General features: G+C 36.6%; 1 protein-coding gene and 1 long non-coding RNA gene across 3 annotated transcripts in view; one reads left to right on the top strand and one right to left on the bottom strand.

Annotated features, from left to right (window-relative positions):
* Nucleotides 1-25,120, bottom strand: part of CTNNA3 (catenin alpha 3) — a 1,797,749-nt gene that overhangs the window by 24,165 nt on the left and 1,748,464 nt on the right. For both annotated transcript variants that reach the window (XM_033209585.1, XM_033209586.1), the window contains exon 17: nt 24,927-25,061. In XM_033209585.1, coding sequence (XP_033065476.1) covers nt 24,927-25,061 — 135 coding nt within the window. The remainder of the gene's footprint in view (nt 1-24,926; nt 25,062-25,120) is intronic.
* The window catches only part of LOC117082683, a 58,480-nt gene continuing 34,409 nt past the window's right edge, over nt 1,050-25,120 (top strand). The window contains exons 1-2 of the long non-coding RNA XR_004436731.1: nt 1,050-1,100; nt 4,012-4,146. This is a non-coding gene — a long non-coding RNA (uncharacterized LOC117082683). The remainder of the gene's footprint in view (nt 1,101-4,011; nt 4,147-25,120) is intronic.

The raw sequence follows: 25,120 nt of genomic DNA, 5'->3' as shown, positions 1-25,120 counted from the left end.
GTTTGTATGGAGAAGGAGGCCCGGCTTTGCGCAAGTATAAACTCTGGATTCAGTTCCAAGCTCAGAATGTTACTCTGGTTAGTTCCACTGACTGCTCCCTCCCCCATTTCATTTAGGATCTTGATTAAATTGATTCTGATCTTTCCTTCCCAAATATAACTATGGTCAGTCTTGGAAGATATCCTCCACCTGTTGGAACCTTAATCAAACACAATGTCCTGAAATCTTTTAAAGATGTTTACAACTTGCAACAATGGGGAGAAACAAATGGGTAAAAGTAGCATTTTGAAAAGAATAAACTCTTGTGTATGTCTTATTTCTAGAACTGGTATTTCTGGCTCACTCCATTTTAACAGAGAATGTTCACCTTATATAATTTCCTGCCCAAGCCCTCACCACCCGTTTTGGTTTTTTGTTTGTTTGCTTAAATGGTATACTTAAAATGTATGTTTAACAAAGGTATTTAAAGAGTCAAAGGAATAAATTTTACTAGATTTCAGAGAAGAACTCTATACTCATCTGTTCACTTTTCATTAAAGCAGGTTTATTTAAAAATCATTAAAATACAATTTAGGGTTGGATGCAAGGTAGGCTCTCTTGTGATGTGGGGAGCAGTTGGAGATGCATTAGAACTTGGGGATGACAGCAAGTAGATTGCCACTGGCAGAAGAATTAAAACAGAAAGAAGCATCCAGGAGGTCAAGATAGGCAGATCATGAGGTCAAAAGATCGAGACCATCCTGGCGAAACTCTGTCTTTACTAAAAATACAAAAATCAGCCAGGTGTGGTGGTGCACAATTGTAGTCCCAGCTACTAGGGAGGCTGAGGCAGGAGAATCGCTTGAACCCAGGAGGCAGAGGTTGCAGTGAGCCAAGATCATGCCACTGCACTCCAACCTGGTGACAGACCAAGACTGTCGCAAAAAAAAAAAAAAAAGAAAAAGAAAGAAAGAAAGAAAGAAAGAAAGAAAGAAAGAAAGAAAGAAAGAAAGAAAGAAGCATCCACTAGTATCCATACAAATTTATTTTCAATGCCTCTTTTCTTTCTCTTTATATCTCCTGACCTGAACTTCTTGCAAGAAGTGAGAAACAGGATTTGGGTAAGAGAATAAGAATGGAAAAAATAGTTAGCATAGACAAATTTTGTATTGCTAAGCTAAAATCAGTCATTTATTTATACTTAAAGAATCTCTAGGCTTGTGAGACAGTAAAATGCTCTGGTTAGGCGTACAAGCTCTGGAATAAAAAAAATCTAGCTTTAAAATTGGATTCCACAACATACTCATGGTATACGTCATGGACCAGTTCCTCAAGTTTTGCCTCAGGTTTTAATTTGCAAAGTTGTGGTAAAACAACAGACATTGCATACAATTATTATAAAGATTAAATAAAGTAGAATACGTAAAGAACTTAAAACATTTTCTGATATATAACAAGCATTAGTAAGGATTAATTTTTATTATTGTTGCTTCTGTTGATAATAGTTATATCATTTTTAATAAGCATTGTGATCCAAATGCAGGGATAACAGTTTTACACAGAGGATCTATACAAAGCACAACTGTACATATACTCTCAAATATTACTGCTAGGATCCTCTAAAGGAAGTAATATTATTTTCTGAAGTGACATAGGACGAACAAAATCCCCAATGACATTACATGGAACCTATTTCCTGCATGCAGCTAGCAAGGTGAATGGTGGGGTATGGAAGCATATCTTTTTATCAGTATTTCCATTTACCCTGACATGGGGACGCATGGACACAGACAAGATGGGAACCCTGAAGGGTTCAGGCATCATAGGTCCCTACTTTATGATTCAATTTTATCTTTAGGACAGGAACCTCTTTACAAAGTATATGGGTGAACTTTGGAGTCAGTAAGCAGTGAAATAGTCCCCCAGTTTTATCTTAGAATCGGTATGTAAACATGAGCAAATTATTAACCTTTCATGAGACATAGCCCTCATTGTAAAATGGAGATAAAAATATCTACACACTAGGTAAGTAACAACTAAAGGAGATGATGTATATAAAACATAGCACCTTACAGATATTGATTTAGCAAGCCAGCTATTCTTATATTATTATATTTAATCTTCAAGTTGGAAAAACAGGCACAAATTTACCTTTTTTAGAAAAACTAATTTATGTATGTACGCATTTTTATATGTAGGCAAATACCTCTTCTGTAAAAATGTCCCTAGGAACTGTTGCTAAAACAAAATCCTTTCTTCTTGAGAAAGACTTTAAAGTCTGAAAGGTTGCCAAAGGAAGACTCTTAAGTCTTCTTGTGTGAATTAGCAGATAATTTTTCTTGGCTTTCAAATCACCCTTCCCAAAACAAACCACAAATAGTCCCAATATTTGCACAGATCCCTCAAAGAGAAACAAACTATGGTTTCTCTAGAGCACATTTGTCACTTTTCCCTTTCTTTTAGCATACTCCGAGGCACTTAATGCCATTAGGCGAAATTATGCCATCCATGGCATTGCACCTGGCATGGCTAGTGTTCCCAGGTGGAGAAGCAGATGTATAATGCGGCTATTCGAAAATGCTACGTTGGAAAAACAGCTCTACAAACAAAATTAGTGAGACAATGCTGAAGATTGCTCTTCCTTCTGTTCCAGCATAATTTATCTTCCAGAAAAAAGAATTACCACATGAACCACGGACGAGCACAATTAAGGGGGAAGGCAAAGTGAAGGAGTTTTGTAGCCACATCCCCTGTACATTGTGCAGTGGGAAAGAAGGAAAACCAAAGCGTTCAGCTCATATGTCCATGCATATTAAGCCGTTTAGCTGGCATATGGAATGCTTCAGGTTATTCCAGGGATACAGACAAGGAGCTAAATATTGACTCAGCAAGAGCTCAAATGAGAGATCTAATTAAATTAAATGGTACAAAGGGGAGGCTTGCTTCATAGACTCCAGTAATTGCTTAAAACACAAAAGAGACCAAATAATGGTCAAAGAAGTATGGTAACAACCAAGAAAATATCTATCTATCTATATCTATCTGTATATATCTACACACTAGGTAAGTAACAACTAAAGGAGATGATGTATATAAAACATAGCACCTTACGGATACTGACTTAGCTAGTTAGCTGTTCTTATATTATTATATTTAATCTTCAAGTTGAAAAACCAGGCACAAATTTACCTTTTTTAGAACAACTAATTTATGTATGTATGTATTTTTATATGTAGCCAAATACCTCTTCTATAAATGTGTGTGTGTGTGTGTGTGTGTGTATATATATATATATATATATATATATATATATAAAAGTGAGACAAAGAGAAGACATGAGCATAAAAGTTACCAAGAGTTCAAAGGCTATAGTTGGCTCGATTGTGAAAAATGGTTGGAATTTGTTATGACAATATATAATCAGTGGTGCCTTTCAGCAGTCTGGCAATTACACACGCATCAGCATGTTAGCTTTAATTTTACGTTAATGACTGCCTAGCTGCAGAAATGCCTTAGGATAATGTCCTTTCTTTGGATAAACTTGATTGATACTTCATGGATTATAGGAACAATAGTTTTGAACTCTAAAAATGCTGTGTTTGAAGTTCCGCCCCAGGAAGGAGTGAGTATGAAGGACCATGAAGATGATTCTGGTGTACTAGGGTTGTCTGTTTCAGAATAAAACATTGAGAAAGTTGGACCGCACTTATGGGAATAGACAGATTTCATCTCTGAGCCAAAAGGCACTATTGCTGAGTGTTGGTCATGCCAGAGCCTATCTTGGATAAAAGGGAGATGCAAGATGTAACTGGGGAACGAGGAGAAAAGAGGCACTTTTTCTTCCTTGTACCTCAGCTCTCTGAGCCTTAGTCTGTCATCTATAAAATGAGAACAATAATGGGACCTTCTTCATTGGTTTGAAGATTTAAATAACATATTTAAGGAATATTCATCACTTCCAGTCATTATTTAGAGCTCGATAAATGTTGGTTGTCATTGTTGTTACCATTACTCTTACTGTAACTATAACAGAAGTGAAGAATACGAACCCTGTCCTGGAAGGATGCTTCACCCGCTCAAAGGGAGAGAGAGAAACAAAGGATCTGCTCAATTTTACATTTTCACTAAAGCTTCTGTGCCCCTCTGCTGGGCAACTTAACATTAAATGTACGTACTTTAGAATGAGAGAACTGGGTTTAAGATCTGGCTCTGCCTGTTAATAGCTTTGTGACCTTGGATAGTTGTTAGATCTCTTTAAGTTACAATTTTCCTATCTATAAGATAGTAATAATAATAGCTATTCCATGGAGCATTTTTTGGTAACTATAAAAAATGTCAATGCATTTTAAATATTTAGAACAGTTCCTAGCATTAATAAGCCTCATTTTCATGTACTATACAGGCATATGCATATATCACAGGTAGTTTACAAATATAAACTAAACTCACATGCACACACACATATTCCACCTTTCATTCTTTTAGCTTTACATAAAATTACATAACTTTTTAGCTTGATGAAACCTAGTCATATCACTTAATCTCTCTGTCTCTGTTAGTTTCTGTTTCTCTCTCTCTCTCTCTCTCTCTCTCACTCAATCACACTCTCACATATACAAGCATATGCTAGCAAAGCATTAGTTATTATCTGTATCTCTACTTACACTACTTCCTAATTTAAACAAATCTTTTAAAATTTCTTATTAAAAACATCACCTTGCATTCTTAAAACATTTATATTTTCAGGTCATTTACATAGGCCTTTTCTCCCTCCATTTAACCAAATTCGAATTCTTTATTATTTAGCTCAAATTTTCTGTGAAATTCTTTAGACTATTCAAATGAAAGCGCTTTCTTTCCTGCGAATCTTTGGCATCTATTGTCCAAAACACTTAACTAATTCTCTACTGCTCCTAAATGTTTCTGTAAATATATTGGGCTATTGTACCCTGCCCTACATCTTAAAAGTCCTTGCTACTAGAAGTGTTAATCTTGCCAAAAATGACTTCTTTGAATTTCTAGGTAGCTAAAGTTCTATTCTGTAGAGTAATTGAATATTTCTTTTCCTTTTTTTATTATACTTTAAGTTTTAGGGTACATGTGCACAACATGCAGGTTTGTTACATATGTATATATGTGCCATGTTGGTGTGCTGCACCCATTAACTCGTCATTTACATTAGGTATATCTCCTAATGCTATCCCTCCCCCCTCCCCCCTCCCCATGTAACACTTATATAAACACTCTAAAAGCAAATAAAAATGTCTCTATGGCTATTGTTCAAATCTCAGGGCTAAATGTCTCCATTTGTATTAGGAACAAATAGCTTAAAGTCCAACCATCCTTCTGAGGAGCTTTTCCCTGGTGCTGAATACAGTTAATGACAGCCTAAGTCTCTCTCTCTCTCTCTTTTTTTTGTACAATTCATCCATTACTCATCAGCTATATCTGAAACAAACCCTAATCTTGGTACAGAAGCAGAGAACATTATTCTTCCTCAAAGCCTATGCCACGTGCTGCTGCTAAAACAGGAATGGACAAAAAACAGTTTCACAATAGGTAGAGGAATGAGCCTACTAAAGTCAGGGCATTTTCTTACCTTTTTTCTTTACACATAATTTGAAATAACTCTTATAACGATTAGATGAAATAGATCAGTGAATAATATCACTTTAGGGTAAATTTAACATTTATCCAGTATTAGAGAATTCCATGACTACTGCCATGACTTCTACAACTATTATTAATAATAATCACAAATATTTAATGGGCACCTGCTACATGCTGGACACTACACTAAGCAACTTACATGTCGTGGAATTTCCCTCCCAGAAGGCATTTATTGTCCAGTGAGCCACCCTTCTATTCTTCCCTTTCCTTGTACACAAATGATAGAGGCCTCATTAGGGAGATTCCAGAAGTACCTAATCCCTGGTCCATATGTAAAAATGTAGAGAAAAGCTCCCTACCAACCTGTATCAAACTTAAATGCAAGCAAAATTTAAAATTTGGTTGTGTTGAGTCACTGAGAATTGGTAGCTGTTACCATAGCAAAACCTAGGCTAAGTTGCCTAATTCAGTGTTATTGACTGAAATAAACCTTTTTTACACGTTTTTCAATAATATGAAATCCATGTTATGTGAATGACAGCCTGAGGCTAGTATATACATAATTTATCTCTGTGTTGAAGAGGACTAGACTTGAACTCTACACCTTGTTGGAAGTATGAGGGTCCTAAAACTTGCATGAGAGAAAGTCAGTTTTGTAGTCAGTAATAAGAAATACCATGTGAGCACATGCGTGTGCACAGCCCCCCTACATAACAGGTGCTCAACGTCTGCACAATGTATGAGTATACACATAGATAGAGTATAGATCACTTTTTAAAAAATACTGAATGTTATTAGAAAACTCAACCACAGATTGCCTGCGACCCAGGGCTTGACCAAAGTTTCCTCAAGACATCAAATATTGCAGAAAAAACTTAATGCGCTTATTCCTCTAGGGTTGTCAGTGTTTTTTATTTTCCTTTTTGTGTGTGTGAGTGTGTGTGTGTGTGTGATTAGCTAGATTATCAAAAAGTAACACTTCCAGGTCATATTATTACCACAAATCCATGCTAAAGAGCCTTCACTAAGTTGAAATTTAATGTAACTTCAGGTTTAATTGAGGGTCAACATAGAAATGTCTATTTGAACATTTCTGTCTTTTGTAGACCCCTAGGTTAGGACATTGTTCATCATGTTACCATTGTTATTCAAATAATTACCATACACAATAAGTTTATCTTTAAATTTGAAGCCGGAAAAAAATGTTCTGTCTTAAGAAATGTCTAGAAGACAGACTTGCTGTCTGTCAACAAGTAATGACAACTCTAAACTGTAATTACTTATTAATTTATACTTGAGTATACTAATCTAGAGTAACTAATCCCAAAAGTCTCTATACTTTTGGACATTCTTTAGAGCTTGTTTCTATTTTGAGTTTCAAATTTTTATATTTTTCTTGATTTCTGAAACTGTCGCAGTTTTTCAGAAGCAGGTGGAAACAAATTCTATTTATGAAATAAAATTTCTTATAATTTATTATTATTTTTGCTTGTCTTTTCTTTCTGGCTGCATTTCTAGAGAACAAAGACCTTGCTCATTCATCTCTGTGGTGTTGTTTCAGTGCAGGCAAAATGAGAATAAATATATGTTAGCGTGGAATGACACAAACAGCTCTGAAAATAAAGCCCGAATTCACATTTTCACTCCATCACTTACTAACCATGTGACCTTTGGCAAGTTATGTCCATTTATTAGCCTTTCTTTTCTTGTCAACAAAATATCATAAGTTTACTTGGTAGCACTGTTGAGAGGATAGAGAAAAATATATATATATACATATGTGTGTGTGTGTGTGATTAGCTAGATTATCAAAAAGTAACACTTCCAGGTCATATTATTACCACAAATCCATGCTAAAGAGCCTTCACTAAGTTGAAATTTAATGTAACTTCAGGTTTAATTGAGGGTCAACATAGAAATGTCTATTTGAACATTTCTGTCTTTTGTAGACCCCTAGGTTAGGACATTGTTCATCATGTTACCATTTGTTATTCAAATAATTACCATACACAATAAGTTTATCTTTAAATTTGAAGCCGGAAAAAAATGTTCTGTCTTAAGAAATGTCTAGAAGACAGACTTGCTGTCTGTCAACAAGTAATGACAACTCTAAACTGTAATTACTTATTAATTTATACTTGAGTATACTAATCTAGAGTAACTAATCCCAAAAGTCTCTATACTTTTGGACATTCTTTAGAGCTTGTTTCTATTTTGAGTTTCAAATTTTTATATTTTTCTTGATTTCTGAAACTGTCGCAGTTTTTCAGAAGCAGGTGGAAACAAATTCTATTTATGAAATAAAATTTCTTATAATTTATTATTATTTTTGCTTGTCTTTTCTTTCTGGCTGCATTTCTAGAGAACAAAGACCTTGCTCATTCATCTCTGTGGTGTTGTTTCAGTGCAGGCAAAATGAGAATAAATATATGTTAGCGTGGAATGACACAAACAGCTCTGAAAATAAAGCCCGAATTCACATTTTCACTCCATCACTTACTAACCATGTGACCTTTGGCAAGTTATGTCCATTTATTAGCCTTTCTTTTCTTGTCAACAAAATATCATAAGTTTACTTGGTAGCACTGTTGAGAGGATAGAGAAAAATATATATATATACATATGTGTGTGTGTGTGTGTGTGTGTGTCAATAAGAGAAGAGTATTCACCAAATCAGCAAATATTTCTGTCACCTTTTCTCCACCTACAAAGTGACAGTGAAGGACACAATGATGCTACTTTTTGTCTCTGGAGTAGGTACCCACAAAGAGAGCCTGAGAGAAATTTGCTCATGTGCTTTACTGAAGGTCTATTCTCAGAAGGGGAGGGAAGAACAAAAGCCTGGGGAGGTAGGGTATGGAACTAATAAGAACATTATTAATCTCAGTCTGAGAGTAGCTTTACCTGACCTCAGAGTGGGCTGTGAAATTGCACAGCAGAGTTGGTTCCATCTTGAAGCAAGGAGTCTGAGCTTTATATCCTTCTCTCGGTCAGTTATTAGTGATTGGTTGTCAGAGCATGCAGGGGTGGTGGTGCATAACCACCCACACATAGTGACTCCTGTTTGGCTGACAACATTATCCAGAAAAAGGAGCAGCTATGAGATATCAGCAGCCAACACTCACAGTAGAAGGAAAATGGGTAACTGCCAGGTAAGGGGATGGGCCACTGGCAACAGAGTGGGTGGAGACTGGAAATGTTGTTAAATATTCCTTGCATATGTTGTTAAACATGTGCAAGGAAGTCCCCCACATCAAAGAATTATCCAGCCCCTAAAGTCAATAGTGCCACAGATGAGAAACTGTGGAATAGATAAAAGCATGAAAAAAATCAATGTTTAATAATTATTACTCACAATTTGATTTGCTATTAATAACATTCAGACATTAGTAATCATAAGGGGAAAATGTGTAATTTCACTGATTTTGCTAGAGAACACACACACACAACCTCACAGTTTTTATCCTGTGACTTTAGTATTCTTTCATATTATGCAACAACAAGCATGAATTCAGCATGAGTCATAGACTGAAATGACTACTTTTGAAAATATCATCCATACAGTCTTGTGCCTTTTTCCACATCTGCTTTCAGTTCTGCCTTATCCGTGCCTTTATAGATTTTGATGCCAGCACTTTGCTGTCTTAGAATCTTCAGCTACTTGATTTTTTTGTCTTCTCTCCCCTTTTCTGCTGTGTTTTTCCCTGGCTTTCAACTAAACTCATGAACATCAGGATGTCTGCATCCAGCTCTGTTCTTTTCCTTCAGCAGCACTTTGCCTAATGGGGAATTTGGCACAGTCCTATAGTTGTCAAATACATCTTGTTCACTTTCATGGCCTCTCATTTCATCTCTGGCTTTGAAGTTCTACAGTTCAGGTTGTTTAGCATACAAGAGAAATAATTAATCCCCTCCGTCTTTTCTAAGGATTGATAACAACTAAGCTAATTATTTACTCTAGAACAGAAAGAATTATTTACATAAAGTTTTAAATTCAGGCAAAATTCCTTTTGAATAATATGAAACTATTTGACAAATGAATAAGAATATAGTAATTATTGTAAGGAGTACATTTAACACTAGAGACTCTCACATCACATCTATACTTTATTTCCCCCCTTCATTTCTTTCCTTCCCATATCCAGATCCAGGTTTGTGTGTGTGTGCTTCATCCAGATGGTTTTTTCTGTATCTGTAATTGCACAAAAGGGATCTAATTTCACAAAACAGATCACTGCTGTTTGTGAGAGATACCACAGCAATCTCAGTAAAGTCATGTCAAATCAATCCTCAAATCATAAACAATATATTGCACCATTTTGGTACACATGTACTTTTTTCTAGGTTTGCAATTAGCAGGTAACTCCTAAAGGAGCTGATCTCATTCTCGCTGACGCAGATTGCTTAAGCAAAATTGGAGAAGCACCCTCTTAAAATCAATCAAAATGAAACAAAACTGCCTTCTGTTGCGTAATATAATTTGTCAGTTGGTACTGAGAGGAGTAATTTGGATAGAAACTGTGAAGGGAAAGGTACAACAAAGGAAAATAAGAATCAGAGATTCTGATTTGGAAGGAACCACAAAGCTCATTTCATCCCAAACTTGATGAAGTAATGGACCCAAAGAGATTAATGTCTAGACTATGACAGGTCTTATAATGTGGGGTCCAGCAGCTTTTCTATTGCCTCTTGTTAGCTCCTCATTTTGAGGCTGAAGTGTGTGTTCTGATTAGTTCTTCTTAAGAATCCAGAATCACTAAATCATCACTATTATTAATACTGTGCTCTAGTCCGTGTTTTCCCACATCTTTCAATTAAAATCATTCCTTAGCTCTTGATATATGTAGCAACCATCTAGCAGGGTATGCTAATACCACCCACTCCCCTCCTACCTCCCATCCCTGTCATCTCACCACTAAAGTCACTGAGAGGTCATAGGGCTTCATTTCAGTAGCAATAAAGTAAAGAACATGAGAGTCTAGATTCTGGTCCTGGCTCTGCCCATAGCTATCTTTGTGAACCAGAATAAGTCATTAAAAATCCCCGCGCTATTTCATTGTTTTTAAAATGAATATGAGATAGATAGTTATAACATAAAGAGATTATTTCTAAGGTTCCTTCAAGTACCATTATAACTGAATGCATTGCACAATCAGAAAGAAAATCCAATTCATTGTAATATTAGTTTACATAGATACAAAGGAAATGCCTTAGTCCACTTTGTTATGATGTAATACAAAAGTAAAAAGGAAGAAGAGCACCCCACATACATTTTTTGAAGTATATTCTTTAAATTATTAAGGTCTGATTACTTCCATGTGCCTCCTGCTTAAGATAAAAAACAAACAAACAAAAAGCTATACTCAATAGGGTTGAATTTACTGAAGCATCTTCTTTCTTCTCTTTCCTTTCTCTTTCTTTTATTCCTCCTCTTCTTGTTCCCCCTCCTTTCCTCTTCTTCATTTCTTTTGCTTCTCTCCTTTCCACTTCATACTTCTTCCCCTCTTTCTCTATAAATATTTCAGTTGATTTTCCAAGTTTTAAAAAATTTCCCATTTTCTTCCTGTCTACAAATGATTGCAGTAGGTTCAGAAAACTCATTAACTATTTTCCTTAATGCTTTAACAAAGCAAGCACATTAACCTACTGTCATTCTGTAAGTACTTGATTGCCTACATTCTGTAGACCCTCGTGGCTCTTTTGGTCAATAGCTGGATTGTTGCTGTTCTCTATCTTTCCTAATTGAATGAACACTGCCCCTTGATTTCCTTTGAAGCTGACTTGCAGTTGTTTGGCGAATTTTCAATCTTGCTGATCTTTCCTCCTTGACTGATTAGTTTTATTTATTATCCAATTTTTTAAATTGTGGCTTTGGCACACCTGCCTCAGGGTAAGAGAATGTGATTAAACACATTAAAAGAAACCCACAGAACAGAGTGGTTACAAAATTAATCAGTCTTGAGCAGTACCAAAAAAAAATGCTGGCCCAAAAGCACGACATTTGGGGAAAGGGTTATTTTAAGGGTTTAAAAACATTCTAATTAATTGATTTTTGTTCCTGAATTTCCTTTTTCATACATACAGGCTAGAATATAACACTATTTATTTCTTTATAACAAGTGTCCTTTTACAAAATACAACAGTTTCCCACTAGGCATGGTGCATAGGAACGCTAGGTGAGCAGTTGATGAAGAATCTGTTCCGTCATGGGAATGCCTTGAGGTAACTTGGATACATTTTAATATTCTTAGAGTCATATTTTTTATTCTATTTCTAATTTAAGACCTTCGCACATCAAGATGACTATGGAAACTGAACTACAACAGTGTATTTTCCATATAAATTTTTATATACTCCCCACTTTATTTTTTTAGTGTTTTTTTAAATTATACTTTAAGTTCTAGGGTACATGTGCACAACGTGCAGGTTTGTTACATATGTATACATGTGCCAAGTTGGTGTGCTGTACCCACTAACTCGTCATTTACATTACATATATCTCCTAATGCTATCCCTCCCACTCCCCCAAGCCCACGACAGGCCCCAGGGTGTGATGTTCCCCACCCTGTGTTCAAGTGTTCTCGTTGTTCAATTCCCACCTATGAGTGAGAAGATGCGGTGTTTGGTTTTCTGTCCTTGTGATAGTTTGCTGAGAATGATGGTTTCCAAATTCATCCATGTCCCTACAATGGACAGGAACTCATCCTTTTTTATGGCTGCATAGTATTCCATGGTGTATATGTGCCACATTTTCTTAATCCAGTCTATCATTAATGGACATTTGGGTTAGTTCCAAGTCTTTGCTATTGTGAATACTGTTGTAATAAACATACATGTGCATGTCTCTTTATAGCAGCATGATTTATACTCCTTTGGGTATATACCCAGTAATGGGATGACTGGGTCAAATGGTATTTCTAGTTCTAGATCCTTGAGGAATCGCCACACTGTCTTCCACAATGGTTGAACTAGTTTACAGTCCCACCAACAGTGTAAAAGTGTTCCTATTTTTCCACATCCTCTCCAGCACCTGTTGTTTCCTGGCTTTTTAATGATTACTATTCTAACTGGTGTGAGATGGTATCTCATTGTGGTTTTGATTTGCATTTCTCTGATGGCCAGTGATGAGCATTTTTTCATGTGTCTGTGGCTGCATAAATGTCTTATTTTGAGAAGTGTCTCCTCATATCCTTCACCCACTTTTTGATGGGGTTGTTTATTTTTTCTTGTAAATTTATTTGAGTTCTTTATAGATTCTGGATCTTAGCCCTGTGTCAGATGGGTAGATTGCAAAAATTTTCTCCCATTCTGTAGGTTGCCTGTTCACTCTGATGGTAGTTTCTTTTGCTGTGCAGAAGCTCTTTAGTTTAATCAGATCTCATTTGTCAATCTTTACTTTTACTGCCATTGTTTTTTGTATTTTAGTCATGAAGTCCTTGTCCATGCCTATGTCCTGAATGGTATTGCCTAGGTTTTCTTCTAGGGTTTTTTTGGTTTTAGGTCTAACATTTAAGTCTTTAATCCATCTTGAATTAATTTTTGTATAAGGTGTAAGGAAGGGATCCAGTTTCAGCTTTCTACATGTGGTTAGCCAGTTTTCCCATCACCATTTATTAAATAGGGAATCCTTTCCCCATTTCTTGTTTTTGTCAGGTTTGTCAAAGATCAGATGGTTGTAGATGTGTGGTATTATTTCTGAGGGCTCTGTTCTGTTCCATTGGTCTATATCTCTGTTGTGGTATCAGTACCATGCTGTTTTGGTTACTGTAGCCTTGTAGCATAGTTTGAAGTCAGGTAGTGTGATGCCTCCAGTTTTGTTCTTTTGGCTTAGGATTGTCTTGGCAATGCGAGCTCTTTCTTGGTTCCATATGAGTTTTAAAGTAGTTTTTTTCCAATTTTGTAAGAAAGTCATTGGTAGCTTGACGGGGATGGCATTGAATCTTTAGATTACCTTGGGCAGTATGGCCATTTTCACAATATTGATTCTTCCTATCCATGAGCATGGAATGTTCTTCCATTTGTTTGTGTCATCTTTTATTTCGTTGAGCAGTGGTTTGTAGTTCTACTTGAAGAGGTCCTTCACATCCCTTGTGAGTTGGATTCCTAGGTATTTTACTCTCTTTGAAGTAATTGTGAAGGGGAGTTCACTCATGATTTGGCTCTCTGTTTGTCTGTTATTGGTGTATAGGAATGACTGTGATTTTTGCACATTGATTTTGTATCCTGAGACTTTGCTGAAGTTGCTTATTAGCTTAAGGAGATTTTGGGTTGAGACAATGGGGTTTTCTAAATATACAATCATGTCATTGGGAAACAGGAAAAATTTGACCTCCTCTTTTCCTATTGAATACACTTTCTTTCTTTCTTCTGCCTGATTGCCCTCGCCAGAAATTCCAACACTATGTTGAAAAGGTGTGGTGAGAGAGGGCATCCCTGTCTTGTGCCAGTTTTCAAAGGGAATGCTTCCAGATGTTGCCCATTCACTATGATATTGGCTGTGGATTTGTCATAAATAGTTCTTATTATTTTGAGATACGTCCCATCAATACCTAATTTATTGAGAGTTTTTAGCATGAAGGGCTGTTGAATATCTCTGTAGAGATAATCATGTGGTTTCTGTCCTTGCTTCTGTTTATATGATGGATTATGTTTACTGGTTTGCTTATGTTAAACCAACCTTGCATCCCAGGGATGAAGCCAACTCGATCCTGGTGGATAAGCTTTTCGATGTGCTGCTGGATTTGGTTTGCCAGTACTTTATTAAGGATTTTTGCATTGATGTTCATCAGGGATATTGGTCTAAAATTCTCTTTTTTTTGTTGTGTCTCTGCCAGGTTTTTGTATCAGGATGATGCTGGCCTCATAAAATGAGTTAGGGAGGATTCCCTCTTTTTCTATTGATTGGAGTAGTTTCAGAAGGAATTGTACCAGTTCCTTCTTGTACCTCTGGTAGAATTCAGCTGTGAATCTGTCTAGTCCTGGACTTTTTTTGGTTGGTAGGCTATTAATTATTGCCTCAATTTCAGAGACTGTTATTGGTCTATTCAGGGATTCAACTTCTTCCTGGATTATTCTTGGAAGGGTGTATGTGTCCAGGAATTATCCATTTCTTATGGATTTTCTAGTTTATTTGCATAGAGGTGTTTACAGTATTCTCTGATAGTAGTTTGTATTTCTGTGGATCGATGGTGATATCCCCTTTATCATTTTTTTATTGCATCTGTTTGATTCTTCTCCCTTTTCTTCTTTATTAGTATTGCTAGTGGTCTATCAATTTTGTTGATTTTTCCAAAAAACCACCTCCTGGATTTATTGATTTTTTGAAGGGTATTTTGTGACTCTATCTCCTTCAGTTCTGCTCTGATCTTAGTTATTCTTGCCTTCTGCTAGCTTTTGAATGTGTTTGCTCTTGCTTCTCTAGTTCTTTTAATTGTGATATTAGGGTGTCAATTTTAGATCTTTCCTGCTTTCTCTTGTGGGCATTTAGTGCTATAAATTTCCCTCTACACATGGCTTTAAATGTGTCACAGAGATTCTGATATGTTGTGTCTTTGTTTTCATTGGTTTCAAAGAACATCTTTATTTCTGCCTTCATTTCATTATTACCCAGTAGTCATTCAGGAGCAGGTTGTTCAGTTTCCATATAGTTGAGCAGTTTTGAGTGAGTTTCTTAATCCTTAGTTCTAGTTTGATTGCACTGTTGTCTGAGAGACAGTTTGTTATAATTTCTGTTCTTTTCCATTTGCTGAGGAGTGCTTTACTTCCAACTATGTGGTCAATTTTGGAATAAGTGTGATGTGGTGCTGAGAAGAATGTATATTCTGTTGATTTGGGGTGGAGCGTTCTCTAGATGTCTATTAGGTCCACTTGGTGCAGAGCTGAGTTCAAGTCCTGGATATCCTTTTTAACTTTCTGTCTCCTTGATCTGTGTAATGTCGAAGTTGGGTGTTGAAGTCTCCCATTATTATTGTGTGGGAGTCTAAGTCTCTTTGTAGGTCTCTAAGGATTTGCTTTATGAATCTGGATGCTCCTCTATTGGGTGCATATATATTTAGGGTAGTTAGTTCTTCTTGTTGAATTGATTCCTTTACCATTATGTAATGGCCTTCTTTGTCTCTTTTGATGTTTATTTGGTTTAAAGTCTGTTTTATCAGAGACTAGGATTGCAACTCTGATTTTTTTTTTTATTTGCTTTGTAGATCTTCCTCCATTCCTTTATTTTGAGTCTATGTGTGTCACTGCATATGAGATGGGTCTCCTGAATACAGCACACTGATGGGTCTTGACTCTTTATCCAATTTGCCAGTCTGTGTCTTTTAATTGGACCATTTAGTTCATTTACATTTAAGGTTAATATTGTTATGTGTGAATTTGATCCTGTCATTATGATGTTAGCTGGTTATTTTGTTCATTAGTTGATGCAGTTTCTTCCTAGCATTGATGGTCTTTACAATTTGGCATGTTTTTGCAGTGGATGGTACCGGTTTTTCCTTTCCATGTTTAGTGCTTTCTTCAGGAGCTCTTGTAAGGCAAGTCTGGTGGTGACAAAATCTCTCAGCATTTGCTTGTCTATAAAGAATTTTATTTCTCCTCCACTTGTGAAGCTTAGTTTGGCTGGATATGAAATTCTGGGTTGAAAATTCTTTTTTTTAAGAATGTTGAATATTGGCCCCCACTCTCTTCTGGCTTGGAGAGTTTCTGCGGAGAGATCCACTGTTAGTCTGATGGGCTTCCCTTTGTGGGTAACCTGACCTTTCTCTCTGGCTGCCCTTAACATTTTTTCCTTCATTTCAACTTTGGTGAATCCAACAATTATGTGTCTTGGGGTTGCTCTTCTCGAGGAGTAACTTTGTGGCATTCTCTGTTATTTCCTGATTTTGAATGTTGGCCTGCCTTGCTAGGTTGGTAAGTTCTCCCTGAAAATATCCTGAAGAGTGTTTTCCAAGTTGGTTCTATTCTCCCCATCACTTTCAGGTACACCAATTAGATGTAGATTTGGTCTTTTCACATAGTCCCATATTTCTTGAAGGCTTTGTTCATTTCTTTTTACTTTTTTTTTCTCTAAACTTCTCTTCTTACTTCATTTCAATCATTTGATCTTCAATCACTGATACCCTTTCTTCTACCTGATCGAATCTGTTACTGAAGCTTGTGTACGTGCTACATAGTTCTCGTGCCATGGTTTTCAGCTCCATCAGGTCATTTAAGGTCTTCTCGATGCTGTTTATTCTAGGTAGCCATTCATCTAATATTTTTTTCAGGGTTTTGAGCTTCTTGGCAATGGGTTCGAACATCCTCCTGTAGCTCGGAGAAGTTTGTTATTACTGATCATCTGATGTCTTCTCTCAGCTCATCAAAGTCATTCTCTGTCCAGCTTTGTTCCATTGCTGGCAAGGAGCTGCGTTCCTTTGGAGGAGAAGAAGTGCTCTGATTTTTAGAATTTTCAGCTTTTCTGCCCTGGTTTCTCCCCATCTTTTTGGTTTTATCTACCTTTGGTCTTTGATGATGGTGACCTACAGATGGGGTTTTGGTGTGGATGTCCTTTTTGTTTGTTAGTTTTCCTTCTCACACAGTCAGGACCCTCAGCTGCAGGTCTGTTGGAGTTTGCTGCAGGTCCACTCCAGACCCTGTTTGCCTGGGTATCACCAGAGGAGGCTGCAGAACAGCAAATATTGCAGAACAGCAAATGTTACTGCCTGATCATTCCTCTGGAAGATTCGTCTCAGAGGGGCACCTGGCTGTATGAGGTGTCAGTTGGCCCCTACTGGGAGGTGTCTCCCAGTTAGGCTACTCAGGGGTCAGGGACCCACTTAAGGAGGCAGTCTGTCCATTCTCAGATCTCAAACTCCATGCTGGGAGAACTACTACTCTCTTCAAAGCTGTCAGACAGGGACGTTTAAGTCTGCAGAAGTTTCTGCCGCTTTTTATTCAGTTATGCCCTGCCCCCAAAGGTGGAGTCTACAGACGCAGGCAGGCCTCCTTGAGCTGTGGTGGACTCCACCCAGTTTGAGCTTCCTGGCAGCTTTGTTTACCTACTCAAGCCTCAGCAATGGCAGATACCTCTCCTACAGCCCCACTGCCTCCTTGCAGTTCAATCTCAGACTGCTATGCTAGCAGTGAGTGAGGCTCCATGGGTATAGGACCCTCCAAGCCAGGCACGGGATATACTCTCCTGGTGTGCCATTTGATAAGACTGTTGGAAAAGCGCAATATTAGGGTGGGAGTGTCCCGATTTTCCAGGTACCGTCTGTCATGCCTTCCCTTGGCAAGGAAAGGGAATTCCCTGACCCCTTGTGCTTCCCAGGTGAGGCGATGTCCCTCCCTGCTTCAACTCACACTCTGTGGGCTGCACCCACTGTCCGACAAGCCCCAGGGAGGTGAACCTGGTACCTCAGTTGGAAATGCAGAAATCACCCATCTTCTGAGTCAGTCATCCTGGGAGCTGTGGACTGGTGCTCTTCCTATTTGGCCATCTTGGAACCTCCTCCCTTTTTTAGCGTTTTGAGACAAGGTCTGACTCTATCACCAAGGGTGGAATACAGTGGCATGATCTCAGCCCACTGCAACATCCACCTCCTGCCAAGTAGCTGGGACTACAGGCATACACCACCACACCTGGCTAATTTTTGTATTTTTTGTAGAAACAAGATTTGTCATGTTGCCCATGGCTGGTCTTGAACTCATGTGCTCAAGCAATCCACCTGCCTCAGTCTCAAAGTGCTGGGATTACAGTCCTGAGCCACTGTACCTGGCAACTCCCCTCTTTATTTGAGAAAGGATAGCAGCTGGAAGGCCAAATTGGCTTAATTTCCATGCGAACTAAAGCTGGGTCAGGTTCCATGATTCAGACAATGGCCTGTATCTTGAGTCTGGTAAAAAATGTCTAGTGTATGCTATCTCTGTTCATGATCTCAAAAAATTGCTGTGAACTTAGGTTATTTTCTCTTCTAAGCAACGTTAGAGAAAAGTGATTGAGATGTGAACATCCTCATTTTGTTCTATTGCTAAAATGGAACTTGAATAGAGTGCTCAAATCTTAATTTTAACAGAAAACTACTCTTTCCATTTTACCAAACATGGGATTTATTAGCAAGAAATTCTTCAACCTTTCATTTATTTCTATAAATGTGATTATATCTTTTTTTTAAGTTCGACTAAATCAAATTTTTTTTATTTTTAAGATTCAGGGGATACATGTGCAGTTTTGTTACAAGGGTATATAGCATGATGCTGAGGTTTGGGCTTCTATTAATTTCATCACTCAAATAGTGAACATAGTACCCAATACGAACTTTTTCAACTCTTACCCCTCTCCCCCTCCTACCTTTAGAGACTCTGGTATCTATTGTTCCCATCTTTGTGTCCCTGTGTAATCAATGTTTAGCTCCCACTTGTAAGTGAGAACATGCGGTATTTGATTTTCTGTTTTAGCATTAATTTGCTTAGGATAATGGCCTCCAGCTGCATTCATGTCGATGTGAAGGACACAATTAAATTATTTTATATGGCTGCATAGTATGCCATGGTGTATATGTACCACATTTTCTTTATTTAATAAATGTGATTATATTTTAATTCAACTTCATCCTGGCTGAGAAGAAGAGCTCTTTTTTCTTTTTTTTTCAAATCTAATCTTTCTACCTGCTCTAATCTTACATTCTCTCATTTGCTTGACTTTATTCCATCAGTTGTAGTCTTAATTTTTCACAGGTTCATTCTCTTCTGGCCGCTTTTTGTTCTTTACCTAAACATTTCTCAATTACTGTCACTTTAAGCAGTATATAAATAAAAATGTTAACAAACAAAAATGCTTTTGGTGATTCTGTCTGCTCTGACCCTCTCTCTCTTTCTTTATCTCTCTTTTATTCCTTTCAACTTCAAACTTTTGGAAAATTGAGTCTGTGCCACCATATTTTTTCTGTCATTGCATACTTAGTACTCAACTGATCCTGATATAATTTTTGCCTTCACCATATTACTGATACTGCTTTAACAAAGATATAAAAACGCCTTCTAAATGCAAAACCCAATGTGTACTTTTAAGGCTAAGCCAACCTGCATAATTTTGCAGGTTGCATCCTTTGTAGTCATTGGTCACTGCACTGTCAATCATGTAAAAATATTCAAGGACTTTATAGTCTAGATGGGAATATGTGCAAAAAAATGATTATGATATGTGTACTGCTGTGATTTTGGAAATCATAGAGGGAATATGATAGAAACTGCTAGCTGCCACCCAACATTCATTCTCTTTTTCATAGAAACAGAACTCTGATTACGCTGGGGAAAGCAATGTGCAGGATTAAAATACAAACAAATATACAAAATCTATATTTTGTAGCATACCTTGCAGTTAAATATAACAGTATGACTATGCTCCAGCCAATAGTTTGTAAAAAAAAAAAAAAAAAAAAAAGTAGCATTTGAAATGGACCTTCTGGAAGGTTCCTTTAAAAGTGTAAGGAATGTTTGCTTCATTTTCTCTTTATTCCTACTGCCTGGAATATACAAGTCATTGTTAGAGCTGCATAAGCCATATTTTTGACCTTGATAATAACGACAGCCAGAAGCCAAGAAAAGTGAAATTGAAAGACAAAAGTGCTTGATTCCCTGGTGACTTTGTGAAGCTGTCATAACAGTTCTAGACTGCCCATTCACAGGCTCACTTTATGGAGGCAGTAAACTCCCAATTTGTTTTAACTGCCACAGTCAAGTCTCAGAATCTTATAAAGGTACATCGGAATCACTTGTGAAAAAAAGTTGTTTCTGGATTACTGTCTCAGCTATTTTTTTAAAAAATGGCATCCAACATATTTTCACTGGATGTCCCCATATACTTCTCTTTCATACCTCTTTCCTAAGTTCCAGAACCAAAGACCCAACTTCTCCTAAACCTTCTCCTTAGATGCCCCTTAGTCACTTAAATTCAACAAGCAAAACCTGAATGAGTTTCTGTACTCACCGTAACATGGTCTTCCTTCTATATATACTGTTTAGTTAACGATGCCATTGTTGACTAAGTAAACTATTTAACCTCCAAACCTTTAGGAAATTCTTAATTCTTTCTTCTTTTTCACCCTTAACACCCAATGGATAATTGACTCTAAACATATTTTCCTCAGAATTGTTCCTTGTATAGACCCACTCCTTTCCATTCTCATCAATATTGTCTTAAGTAAGTTCTCACTGTTTCTCTCTTAGACTAATTTTTTAAAATTATTATTATTCTTTAAGTTCTGGGTTACATGTGTAGAACGTGCGGTTGTGTTACATAGGTATACACATGCCCTGGTGGTTTGCTGGACCCATCAACCCATCACCTACATTAGGTATTCCTCCTAATATTATCCCTCCCCTAGCCCCCCACCCACTGACAGGCCCCGGTGTGTGATGTTCCCCTCCCTGTGTCCATGTGTTCTCATTGTTCAATTCCCACTTATGAGTGAGAACATGTGGTGTTCGGTTTTCTGTTCCTGTGTTAGTTTGCTGAGAATGATGGTGTCCAGCTGCATCCATGTCCCAGCAAAGGACATGACGTCATCCTTTTATATGGCTGTGTAGTATTCCATGGTGTATATGTGTCACATTTTCTTAATCCAGTCTATCACTGATGGACATTTGGGTGGTTCCAAGTCTTTGCTATTGTGAATAGTGCTGCAATAAACATCTTAGACTGATTTTTAAAAGTCATTCCTAAATAGGCCTCAATCTTCTAGTCCTTTATCTTTCTAATCTATCACTGCCCTGTCTAAAAAATGTTAGCTTTGAAATGCATAGATTTATTAATGCCCATCTCAAACTAAGAAATTGTTAATTACTCTCAATTGCCTACAGGGTAAAATTAAATGATAAATGATCCTTTCAAAACATTCCCAGTTTCCTTTACAAGCTTTTGCTCTACTCGCCCACCCACCCTTATTCCACAACACACACACCAAGAGTACCAAGTAAAGTTGTTTTCAGTCACGTCAGATTGCCTGCCATGTCTGTAACATGCCATGTCTTCCCTATCTCTATTTTATTTCAGTTGTCCCCTCTATCTCAAATCCTTTCCCTCTCCTCCTCCTGTAAGTACACATTTGTTTTCTACTTATTAATCAAGGCCCGAAGCAGGTTTGAGCCACTTACGAAGTTTTCTCTTACCTGCTCTGCACGTCAAATAAATTATTTCCTCACATGCTATACACGCACATTTGTACATACCAATATTGCATGGTTTATTACAGTGTTCTGAAGTCTTTTTTGTATATTCAGGTACATTTTAGGTTTCTTATTTTTTTATGCATTTTTGGTATCTTAAGGACATTACCATATAATCATCTTTACATCCCTTGGATGTACTGCTATGCCTTGCACAGAGAGGGGCTCAATTCATAGTAATGGATTTGAATGAACTACATATACTTTGTCTCTATACAGGTAAAACATTCAACTTCAAGATGAGTGCTTGCAATATAGATGTAAGAATGATTGGGGAATAATTTTAATTAAATGGTGTATTATGACAATATCTTTCAGGTTATTTTATTTTATTAATTAATCTTCTTTATCCTAAACCTTCACACCTCAGACCCAGAACAGAACATACTGCCCATTCACTTTAGAAATGCATTCCAATAAATAAAAAAAAAAAAAAGAAAGAAATGCATTCCATTCATACCTACTTATTTTTAACCCACTATATTAGGTAAAGCAATGTTTTGTGAACCTAATCTTGGGATGCCAGCTTTATTTAGTAAACTTTGAATGGTCTGTAGTTTTGAATACCACATTTCTGTAATTTTTAGTGTCTCTCTGCTTTGGAATCACGCTTGCCATTTTTCAAGAGATCTTATAGAAAAATGATAGATGAGATCTTCTTCTGAATTTAAAGAACAGGAACAAGACAGGAACTCAGGGTCACTGTGAGATTAAAGTAAGTGTGCTTTGGCACGCATAAATGAAATGTATTTAGAAAGCTTTCTAGGATCTACCTGCAAACAGATGGCAGTAAGATATGCAAAAGGGGGAATGCTTTCTTTTCTCAGATTTATTTTTTTCTAATGGGGAATAGTGAGTGAGATGATGACAAATAGTTTTGGATTTGCAATGCTATTCCTCATTTTATATAATGACTCAGCTTTTAAATTGTAAATCATGGATTCTAAATAGCTCCTGCCTAATCTATCTGTAATATATGTAAAGTTCATGAATTTGAATCATCATACCAAACAGGAAAGAATAAAAACTTAGTTTATATATAGAATGGAAATTGTATTTTGGAAGGATAATTAACGCCAATAAATTTTAACAGCTATGCAGAGGCTGAACTTCCACCAAATATTTTTTGAAAGCTTAGCTTCAGACAATATGAAAGTGTATATTTGAAAAATAAAATTTATATGAAATTTAGACCTTATAAAGCATGATTAGTGTGTGAAAATGACAAAAGTAAATGGAAGAGTTTATCCTCCAAATGAATATACTTTTTTACATGTTTAACGTAGTATGATGTTAAATGAGAAAATGAGGACTGGATGTTTAATAAGCCAAAAGGAATATACAGAAGTTAAAAAAAATACATATTAATACATATGCATCTATACACACATATATGCTGTGTGTACCTACATAAATGTATATATACATACATGTATGCATATGGGTCGATACACATGCATGTTCCTGTTTGCATGGCTTGTGACTAAGTAAAATACATTTTTCTTTGAAAAGGGACAGGGCCCTAGTAATACACTGACTGTGTTTATGTGGGATTTTTGATAAAATTTGAATATCAAAGACACTATTTTTCCCCCTCTAACCACCACTGGAATAAAATGCTAGAATGCAATACCATCTTCTCATTTCCAAATTATTCACTTTCGACTTGTGTTTTTCAATTTTATCACAGATTCAGTGTTGTCTCCCTGAACAGAGAAAACATAGACCTTTGAAGGTAAACTCAGCTCTGACATTTACTAGTATGACATTGGGGAAGCTATATAACCCTTCTTAAGTTTACTTCTTTATATATTAAAGAAAACAGAACAAATAAATAAATGATCCATCTGGCATGTTATTGTGAAGATTAACATAAAATATAGGCACGAGATAGAGAGTCACTATTTGTTTCCTCCCCTTTACTTTTTTTTTTTTTTTTTTTTTGAGATGGAGTCTTGCACTGTCGCCCAGGCTGGAGAGCAGTGGCGTGATCTCGGCTCACTGCAATTTCCACCTCCTGGGTTCAAGTAATTCTCATGCCTCAGACTACTGAGTAGCTGGGATTACAGGCATGTGCCACCACACCCAACTAATTTTTCTATTTTTAGTAGAGACAGGGTTTCACCATGTTGGCCAGGCTGGTCTTAAACTCCTGATCTCAAGTGATCCAGATGCCTCAGTCTCCCAAAGTGCTGGGATTATAGGCATGAACCACCGTGACCAGCCTCTGCCCTCTACTTTTGATGGTGATCCTTTGCTTGTGTTTTAGTAATTACGTCCTCTTTCAGAACATTAACTCATTGAGGGAATGTCCAATGCCAGGATACAGAGGCCCTATATATTACACATACATAAATATACTAGTGTAATTAAAAAAATTTTTCTCAGAAATACAAATTCCCAGAATATTTATAATGTTACATTTAAACTTAAATTTATAATCTTGGTCCATGTCCTTTTCAAAGTCACTGATAACTGAATCCAATATAGATATCAAATATTATTTTATTACCATTTCTTCTCCAGAGAAATGATCTACTGCTATTAAAAGATGAGTAGAAAAGTTATACATTAGTTCTACCATGGTAATTTACAGCAGCTTAAAACTTAGGGCCACCAAAGAATTTATGAAATTTCCTCCAACTCTAATAAGTTCTATCATACTCCAGTTCTGAAAATACATATGGAAATGAAAACTCTCAAGACATGAACATTTATGTTATAAAAAGAAATAGGGGAAAATGAATATCAATTAATAGCAGTGAAGCAATCATTTTATTAATTTGCAATTCCACATGCATTTATTTTAGAAAAATTACAGGATTCATTTCGGAGTTCCATCTGTACACATTCTGAAGTCATGCTTTATATTAACATGCATTTCTCATCCAACTGGCTTATAAAATGTGATTTACTCTTTAATCTCTGAAGTAAATAAAAACAACATTTTAAACCTTTTTTAAAGGAATCTGCCAAGATTTCCTGCTAGTTTAAATACATGTACTTTTAATAAAAACTCCAATTTAGTTTTTCTAAACTAATTTTACCTAAAAGATTTGGTCATGTAAGCAAGGGTGTAGTAACTCTGTTTCAAGCATCTTCTACCTGTGATCATGTACATGCTAGGCAGTACTCACAGCTGACATGATGAGCTCTCCTCCCAGGTTCTGGATCTCAGCTTTAACCTGACTGCAGATTTTCAGCTGGTGGGAGTAGAACTTAATCTGTTCCAGGTAGGCCAACAAGTCCTGTTTGCAAGATGGATCTGGGCACTAAATATGCATCAAAGATAAAAATGGATATAGCAGAATAAATAATAGGTAGATCAAAG

Source organism: Trachypithecus francoisi, unplaced genomic scaffold (assembly GCF_009764315.1).
Source record: "Trachypithecus francoisi isolate TF-2019V2 unplaced genomic scaffold, Tfra_2.0 Lachesis_group9, whole genome shotgun sequence".
NCBI classification, from domain to species: Eukaryota; Metazoa; Chordata; class Mammalia; order Primates; family Cercopithecidae; genus Trachypithecus; species Trachypithecus francoisi.
The sequence above is the reverse complement of the archived record's forward strand: the minus strand, read 5'-3'. Positions and strand labels throughout refer to the sequence as shown.